At 40.0% G+C, this 9724-nt stretch overlaps 1 protein-coding gene across 1 annotated transcript; it reads left to right on the top strand.

The window, feature by feature from the left end:
• Positions 1-1901: 1901 nt before the first annotated feature.
• LOC100700844 (cellular retinoic acid-binding protein 1) lies at positions 1902-9026 on the top strand. Its single transcript, XM_003450788.5, has 4 exons — positions 1902-2128; positions 4092-4270; positions 4504-4617; positions 8666-9026. The coding sequence occupies exons 1-4, from the start codon at positions 2059-2061 to the stop codon at positions 8714-8716; spliced, it is 414 nt and encodes a 137-aa protein (XP_003450836.1). The 5' UTR covers positions 1902-2058; the 3' UTR covers positions 8717-9026.
• Positions 9027-9724: the final 698 nt, after the last annotated feature.

Raw genomic sequence — 9724 nt, 5'->3', positions numbered from 1 at the left:
ATAAAAGGAGTCTGTCAGTTATTATAGTTTTTTTTGTTTGTTTTTTAAATTTTTGACTGTTTTTAATTCAGTAGTTTCCATATTGAGTTTTCTTGTTTCTGTTCATTTTTTTAAAATTTATTTTAAGTTCAGTTTTTGTATTAGTTTCAGTGTTGGCTTTATTCTTGATATTGTTCTTATCTTATTTATTCAAGGAAATAATATCACTGAGATTAAAATCTCTTTTTAATTATTATTGTATTGAGGGTGCATGTCAAAAGTGTGTCAATATTGTGCATTCCTGTGTACTGTCCTCGGGGAGTTCAACGTGCAGAGAAGAGGGTCTGAGGGGACAATGTGTTTCCTTGATGTTCACCTAACCATAGGGCATCCATAGATCTTATCCAAGGTGACGCTCTGGCACCAAAGGTCATATCTCATTATGTTAGTTAGATAATGAGACGAAAGGATCTACCGAGCAAAGTCCACTGGGTTTAAATGGTGTTATTCCCAACAGAATGCCTATGCAAATATTTTAGTGTGAAGACTGGAATGCTTGTTATCATAATAAAAAAAGTGTTGGTGTACAGTCACACGTTCTCAGTTCTTCAGAAAGGTCACTGGAGACCTACACGAGTGAAAAACCCTGACTCTTTAAGACCAGATTAAACAGATCGCAGCACCAACGTAACTGACACGTACGTTAAAAAGCTAAATTTGCATGAGCTGCACAACAGATGGCAAAAGGCAATGCTCTTACAGCGCACACTCTTTCCTCTGAGCCTGTCACACGTCCTCCAACTGTCTCTCTATGCCAAACAAAACGTTCACTTTCCCTTTTGAAAATAAAGCCACCCAGAGACCAACGGACAAATCTACTGATGAATGAAACAAACAAGGAGGCCGAGTGAAGACGGCAGAGGCCTCCTTTGAGCTGACATTTCCTGGTGGGATGACAGAGTGCTCCCTGTTCTGAGCTATACATTAATTATCAAGCCATGTCTGGGAGGCATTTTGTCAAAAAGATTGATGAGGGGCCGTCAGACGGAGAACAAATCTGACTTGGCCAGGGTTAAAGGGAGGGCCCCTCATTCTCATGGGATGTATTGGTGGTAGCTGTGTGAGGGTGTGTGGCGCACTGAAAGCATCCACATGAGCATGATTACACAAGAATGTTTGTCCTTTAGATATGTGAAGAGGGCAAATAGTCACCACAAAGGAGTTTTATTACATAAGTCTATGTCTCATCTTCAGTGAAAGTGATGAGATGATGATGTGTTCATTGTGTGTCTGGATGGAAATTTCATCTTTAGAAGAATGCTGTAATTTTTTTCTCCTCTCCACCTCGTACTGTAAAGCGATTCCTTTGCAGCCTAACAAAACAGAAGAGAGACATGAGATGGGGGTCCTAATTCAATCAGTCCTCATTTCAAGCAAAAATAAAGGTCATGCAGCGTGATTATGACACTGTTTCTGCAAGGAAACTCCACGTAGTTGTTAAAATTTGGGAAACAGTGTCTTCATATGGACAGCTTTTATTGTCTTGTAACAAATCCAGAAAACAGCTTATAATGCGCCACGCTCACCTCTGTAGAGGTGGAACCCCAACCCCCCCAATAAGAAACTAATCAAAAACATGACTTCTGCTGCTTCAAACACATCCTTTAAAATTGGATTTGCTGTTCAGTACATGACAGCGCTCTTTGTTTATTCAGCTCTGAGAAATTTAGCGAAAAAGATTTGAATTTATTTCCACTGCAGATGAGATGCGACCTGAAAACCTTGAAACTAAACAGCAGTTTGAGGTCATGAAAAGAATTCTCTAATCAGAACAAACCATCAGAGATATGTGTGTGTGTGTGTGTGTAGGTGTATAAATGTGTCTGTTGAGGGGGAGAGGAGGCAGAGGTCGAGGGGGTTTGGTCTGCCATGAGGGATCATTACACATAGGGAGGAGAAAGGGAGGGAGCACAGGGACAGACGGAGAGAAGCGGAGAGAGAAAGCCTGAAGAAAGGCAGCAGAGGAGACAGAAGAAAGGAGGCGTTCGGCTGACACACAATCAAAACCGCACGAGAAAAATGCAGAATTTCACAGGCACCTGGAAAATGAAAAGCAGCGAGAACTTCGATGAGCTTCTCAAAGCTTTGGGTGAGGACAAATTACTCTTACTTACCTTAAGGTGTGACTTTGTTCAAAGGTTTTTTTCAAACATAACTGAAAATGAATGCAGTTAGTGGTTTATTATCTTTTATTACCCCAATTAAACTGAAATGCATTACTTTGAAATAAAGGCAAGTTCAGTGAAATTGTGATTTATAAATTAAAAAAACAAAAAGCTACAACAAAAGGCTGTTTAAATTGATAAAAATATAAGTCATTTGCTAATCCACATATGCCTAATTTTAGTCTGGTGCTTTGCTGTTTATTTTTTTAATAGGAAAATATAGTGACAGGAGACAAATTTAACGCTGGAACAAACACCGCACTTAAGCTCTAGTGGTGCACTTGAGTGGAAACAGACTGAAATATTCTGTCATCTGACTGTTTGTACTTCAGCAGATATGGTTAATGGTTTTTCCACTAATTTGAAAGACAGAATCTATCACGTATTGCAGGACAGCTAAACAAATCAAACAACATAAGCATTCCTCCATGTCATCACCTTGGCACTGCACTCTCCATATTTACAACATCTGGTGATAAAAATCTCAGTTGTACATGTTAAACGCTTCGATTATTAAATAATTAAACCAACAAGTTTAGACTCTAACATCTTCTCCCGACAGCTAAAAGGTGATGACTTTTCGTTTGACTGAGATAGATGGGACAGGAATCTTCTACCTTTACTTTGAAACATGAGCTCAGATTTTTTTCTTACTATCCTTTTGGCCCTAGAGGGGCGCAGAAAAACGTAAGGTGACAAGTCAACGCCAGACAATAGAATATGGAGAAAGCAGTAAGAAGTAGATATCTGAAATGTATTCATTTAGTCCTCTACGGACTCATTAACACACTTTAATGTATGTATATACCAGTGGCATGGGGTGACTTCTAAACAAAGGCAAACAGGGACAATAAAGCAGAGATGCAAGGACAGAGATCACTTTCACTTTGCTTTAATAGATGCTCTCCTTGCTTACCTAGATGGAACACCACTGTTATGTGCTGTAGTTGTGCAGAGAGGGCAACCATGTTTTTATAGGTGCAATCATACTACAGTTATGTTTTCTTTTTCAAAAAGAGGAGAAACAAAAAATAAATCAAACCAGTTGGTACCAGATAGAGTTTTAGACCGTCGGTGTCATGAGGAGTTCTGTAAAAGATGGACCTTTCTGCCTGGTTCTCTTTCTTAAAGCCTGCTTTAGAGTTAAAACTTGGTTTTTCAGGTTAAAAAAAAATTAGGTTAGGACTATGTAAGGGTGTGGCATTTAGATTTGATAGTTAAATGTAGAGGATAAAAGACCTGAAAAAGTTATATTGAAAACCAGGTTTTAAATAAGATTAATCTCAAACACAGAGAGAAAACATGGAGCACACAATGAAAACCTGACAGAGGCTACAGCAAAAACACACTAAAGTAAACACACAAAATGAGGGAAAAGTAATAAGAGATGGTGAACTTAGACACTAACAATGGTGGGAAAAGAGCAAAGGAGGAAAATAAGAAACACAGAAAACCACTGGAGGATCTAAACTACAAAATAAAAAGAAAGAAAAGACCTGGACCAAACTCACACAGGCAACGATAACCAGACAAAGGGGAGAACAGTAGGTACATAGAAAAAAAAACAATTGAGAATTACAACTAACTAAATTACAATAAATAAAAAATTAAAGAAGCAACATTCAAAAACACAAATGAATAAATAATAAAACCATGAATTATACAATGATCATGGCACTGATTGGGAGTTTTTTCACTGACACTGATTTCAGTGAAGGTCATCACAAAGATAGCCAACCAAAAAGCCTGTGCGTGTACGTATGTGTGCCCCTCCCCCTACACACAGAGTGGAGCAGGCAGAGGACTTCCTTGGAGGACTTGTATGACTGGCTGTTGAGATAGGTGAGTCACAAAGTGCCTCATTGGGAAATTGGTCCATGCTTTCAGGTGTAAATGCCATGCTGAGGAAGGTAGCCGTGGCAGCCGCATCCAAGCCCCATGTGGAGATAAGACAGAACGGAGAGCACTTCTACATCAAGACTTCAACCACAGTGCGCACCACGGAGATCAACTTCTGTATTGGCGAGGAGTTTAATGAGGAGACAGTGGATGGCAGAAAGTGTAAGGTAAGTGAATTGACCTGTCAAAATTTGAACTCTGAAAACTACCTATGCTGAAGCAATGGATGCTGGGGGAAAACAAACAAACTGCAAAGCCTTAAAAGTGGCAGGAAGTAGTAAAAAATGAGACATTAGTGTGACAGGACAGAGATAAACAACCCTCACATCTGTGCTACCAGCCAGGTGAAGCCAAAGTGATGAAATACAGGAAAACTCATTAAAATTATGCTTTTCGACAGAGTTTGGCCACTTGGGAAACGGAAAACAAGATTTACTGCAAACAGACTCTTCTGAGCGGGAACGGCCCGAAGACCTTCTGGAGCCGAGAACTCAGAGGGGATGAACTCATATTGGTGAGCAATTTTTAAGTTTATACTCTAACTAGAAATGTGGTGACAGTGTGTGCAGCTGTAGAGTATAGGGAATGCATTATACTGCGGGCATTTGTCTTTTCTGAGATGATCACATTTGTTTTTCATTGTAGAAGAAAATTAAATTTCTGTGAAATTGTGGCTCCCAAACTTTCACCGTCAAGAAGTATTATCAACATTGGAGGCTGAAATCCCTCAGCAGATTAATGAACAGATGTTTGGATGTATTGCAAAGTGGGACGGGGTGTCAGATTTGGAGGTCTTTATTCACATGGGTGCATTAAAAAAATCAAAACCACAGTTCAAATAGTTCAGCAAAGCATTTTCTTAAAGGAATAGTTTACCATTTGGAGAGTTTCTTCACAAGAGTTAGACGGTTAATATTTACCTCTATCACAGACTGTATATAAAAATGCAGCTGTGAAAAACTAAGTACACTCTTGCTGCTTCCATAGGATTTCGGAGGGAAAGTAGCAGTCACACTCTGCTAATCAAATGAGCATGATTAGCTAAATATTAGCAAGTGTGAGCACTTCTATGAAAGCAGAAATTTGGCATTATGGTTTTTGCATTGCTTTTGTATGAAAGGGTTGCCAGGTGAAAGCCTCTTCTCTCTTCTGGAACAATGTCCATTGGACAAATAAAAAGGTGGAGTTGTTTGGCCATGATCCACTGCGCCACATTTGGTAAAACTCAAACCCTCAAAAACTCATAAACACACTTAGCTGTCAAGCACAGTGGTGGAGGGGTGATGATCTGGGCACCTTATAGTCCCAGAGTGGACCATGAACTCCTCTCTGTACCAAAGTATTCTAGAGTCAAAGAGTATATGGGGTGGCCAGACTTTACCTTTGGGGACTACCAAAAAGTCCAACAGATCAATCTGTTAACAGTAAAAACAATTAGTAGCTCAATCTATTATGAAAATCAGTATATACAGTTAACAATAGGATCAATCTTGTTATTCAGCTCTCAGAAAGTAGTCATTTTCCACAGAAAAACAGGGCAGAAGCCCAAACCAGGCAGATGGTCAAGGGAGTTCATAAATGGGTGGTGACACCAGATGTGGAAATTTTTACCAATTTTCTAAAATACTGTGTAGTTCATGGGAAATGTCTTTAAGCTCCCATGGTCAGTTGGAGAAACCATCCATTCCTCATTTTCCCTTTAGGAGGGTGTGTCTTTAAGACATCCCATCATAATGATGCATGACTAATGATGTATGTGCATCAAGGACAAAACAAAAGCCACCCAGAACGGTTTACCTAAAACCAAAATGGTTCTTTTCTTCTTCCTTTCAGATAGATACAAACAATCATTTGTTAGATTCTGAAGCAACGGCGATTTGGATAACCTGCGGGAAAACTTACTGTATATTTCAAAGGGGCAAATTAAGATTTCACTGCCATACGTTCGCTGTTGCATTCTATCAGAAACACTTCTCCCTTCTGTCCCTGGCAATCTGAAATCACTAACACAAAGCAGTTTTCCTGTAAACATCTGGTCCTGGGGTTTATTGGCCAGATGGACAACAAAGCTGTGTCCAGTTTGGCTTTGATGGAGAGCTCCTCTTTACTGGCTGTGACTCTGCAGAGAGGCAATCATGAAAACCTTTGAGATGGCCTGCTATTTGGATTGAATGCAGGTTTTCAAACGCGTAACAAAAAGCTTTGAACGGGCCAAGTCTGTTTTTATTCAAGATGAGGGCGTGCATGTCTGTCCACGTTGGATTGATGGACTGTAACCTAATAGGCATGTGGGAATGAATCACTGGAGAAAAATGTGATTTTTCAAAGAAAAGATCATGACTTTATGTGTGATTCCGGTGGGAACGGGGAGATCAGACAGATTCCCTGCTGTCTGTAACTTAAGCAAAACGCCTACATATTTCATCTCAGCTAATGGATTGTTTAGATGTGAAGATTTGATGTTGGAGCAGATAATAATGAGAGATAAAACAGACTGTAAAATAAAACCTACAATATGAATTGGGCTATGAGCTCAGTGGCTGTAACCACACTGTAATTACCTTGAGAAAAATTACAGATAAATCTACAATATGAATACAGGCAGAATTGTCCATATAAGGTATGCTCTCTCAATTATACCGAGTGTCAGTGTATTGTGAATGCAGATTTGTTCTGCCTACAGCTACAGCTTTGGAAACACAGGGATTACTTGTACATACACGGGCAGAATATAAGTCGATCCCCTTTAAAGATGTGTATATTTCTGGGCTTTTTAAAGGGAGCGATAAAGACAAATATAGAACAAATGGCGCTAAATTCAGTGTAGCTGCTTCAAAGCAGTCTTTAGAGCCTATAGTTAAATAATTATGAAACAATCCAGCTCCTGCTTTGCACACTCACGTAATTTCCTCAAGGGCCAGCGGTCTGGGGTACAGCTGCAGAGGACTGTTTAGTCAAGAAATCAATGAGTTTGAAGCAATAACATTGAATTTTGGCTTTGCCCCGTGAGGCTGTCATTTCTGTCAGACAAATCGTCCTTACATCTGGTGGCTCCAGCTTCCTTAATGTGAATATTTACTTTTGTGTCAGCAATGATTCTCTTGGACTTTTGGAATATTTGCCAGACGGAAAGAGATTTGAAGACGTCACATCATTAAGACGCAGATTAATCAGACATTGTAAATATTTCAGGCTTTTAATCCTTCACGTCCATTTATTCTCCTCTTAAACTCATTGAAAACATTATTTAATATAGCAACACTTGAGCCTTTTTTAAATTTCCTTTTTCAAATAAGGGAAAAGGTCAAAACCCTCCTCTGCTGCCCATCAGTAAACATGAAGCTCATTTTGTGGAGAACTAAAAGCAACCACATCCCATCTTGTACTTCACAGAGGATTGATGCTTTTAGTGTAAACACACAAAATACCCCAACAACATACACATGAGGCTGACTTAAAGCACCGTGCAGCAGATGAGGAAATGAGGCTCTAGGCAAGAGATGGATGAAAGTGGAGCTTAATGAAGACTCCATGTGGTGGCTCATTGCATTCACTGTCATCTAATATGAGTGGACTATAATCAGGGCAGTCTGGTGTAAAATGCAGATGGGGAAAAATGCTCAAAAATGGAAAAGGTCTTTTAGTGGTCCATGTGAGGAACTTCACGTATGTCCTCTTATTTCACTTCAAAGCCAATAAATTGATTAGGAAAGATGAATAGAGTCTTGCATCGACTCATTTGTGATGGTTTAGGAGCTGGGAGAAACTGCGAGGCTGTCGAATGGGGGGGTTCCGGATCTGTATGTCCTCATGTGGGTTAATTGGTCTCATTGATCACGCTGTGGAGAAGTGCCAATGAACCCCGGTGTTACCTCCAGTTAATGTGTCCCTCGGCATCACGCCACGTGCCAGATGGAGTCGCCTCGGCTTCATTTTTCACAGCTCTGCTTCTTCGCCGTCCTGCCACACAGCTTTGCCTGGGATATTGATGATGTGTAGCGCTGCAGTTGGCCATAATGCTACGCCCCAGGGACTCCCATAAATCACTGGGCTTTGTCACGCACAGGCACACGCCCCTACAGCCAATATCAACCGCCCCAACACCCACCCTCTATTCTGATATCAGTGTTTGTGCATCTGTCTCTTTTAGCAAAATATCAAAATAAAAATGATGCCATAAATGTGCGGCAGAGGATGAGCACTTCAATGATAAAATATAGTTACTACACAATATGCAGCTAAGAGTAAAAGAGAAAAGAAATAATAATCAAACAACACTTCACTGAAATGATTTACACCTGCCTGACATTAGAGTACATTGATTAGAAGACAGGGTTTTCTTCTTTCCAGCAATGAGCCACACTGATAGAGAAAGCTGAAGGTCCTGTCATATTACACTGCACTTTCATTCAGATACAGTTCTGAAGAAGGGCTTTATTTGCCTGTTTTTTAGATGATAAGTGGGCTGTAAAAAGCAAAGACGTGGTTTCATTTTGATGTGTCCTCAAATTTAGAAACTAACACATTTTTTTTCCAATTTTGCTTTTCAAATCTCGTTTCAGATCTTTGGAGCCGATGATGTGATCTGCACACGGATCTACGTACGTGCATAGGAGAGGACCACGATTGTCCAAATTCAAAGTTCACAAAGCAAATAGTCTGTCAGTGTGAGAAATTGCCAGTAATCTGTTTTCAATAGCATGTTACGTTTTTGTGCAAGTCTCTATCTTAGCAGGATATTAGACATTAGTTCTACCCCCATTTTTGTATATATTTTTTGTTTTTAGCAAAGTGAACGTTCAGTATGATTTCTTTTATACAAAAAAGAGCAGCAGCAGTAGGCCACACAGTAAATACTACAGGGAAAACGTAATGAAGAACTTGCTAGTGTCAAAACTTTCCCTCAATAAATTTTTTAAAACAATATTCACGGAGCACACTGAATTCTTGGGGGATATAGTTGAGTCAGTAATTGCTTTAAAAGCGAGGTCAGCATGAACACCCTTGGGTTCTGTGGATGAGAGTCGCTTTAGACAGAGAATATACACTCATGACCACTTTAGGTACACCTTGCTAGTGTCCTCAAAAAAGTAAATAAATAAAATTCTCCCATCACACCACCAGCAACAGCCTGAATTGTTGATAGGAGGCAGAATGGAGCCATGCTTTCACGTTATTTACAATGAATTCCAACCCAGCCATGGAGACTCGTCTGACCAGGCGACGTTTTTTTCCGATCTTTTATCGTCCAGTTTTGACAAGCTCATGTAAATTTTTGCCTCAGTTTCTCTTCTTAGCGGACAGGAAGGCAGCAGTAACTAACCACTTGTTACAGTAAAGGTATGCAGAACAGCATCTCTGAATGCACAACACATTCAGCCTTGAAGCAGATGGGCTACAGCGGCAGAAGACCACACTGGGCATCACCCCAATCAGCTTGAAGCAGCCGCTAACTGGAGATTTTTTTTTTTTTTTTCCTCAGACCATTCTCTAAAACCCCTACATCAGGGATCTCCAAATCCAGGCCTCGAGGGACGGTGTCCTGCAGGTTTTAGATGCGTCCTTGATCCAACACAGCTGATTCAAATGGCTAAATGACCTCCTCAACATGTGTAGTAGTT

This window comes from Oreochromis niloticus, linkage group LG1 (assembly GCF_001858045.2).
Source record: "Oreochromis niloticus isolate F11D_XX linkage group LG1, O_niloticus_UMD_NMBU, whole genome shotgun sequence".
NCBI lineage: Eukaryota > Metazoa > Chordata > Actinopteri > Cichliformes > Cichlidae > Oreochromis > Oreochromis niloticus.
This window is presented reverse-complemented; position numbering and strand designations above follow the sequence as displayed.

Coding starts and splice junctions, on each gene's coding strand:
- LOC100700844 (XM_003450788.5), top strand. CDS start 2,059: ATGCAGAATTTCACAGGCACCTGGAAAATGAAAAGCAGCGAGAACTTC. Junction 4,271..4,503: donor TGGATGGCAGAAAGTGTAAG/GTAAGTGAATTG, acceptor GCTTTTCGACAG/AGTTTGGCCACTTGGGAAAC. Junction 4,618..8,665: donor GAGGGGATGAACTCATATTG/GTGAGCAATTTT, acceptor ATCTCGTTTCAG/ATCTTTGGAGCCGATGATGT.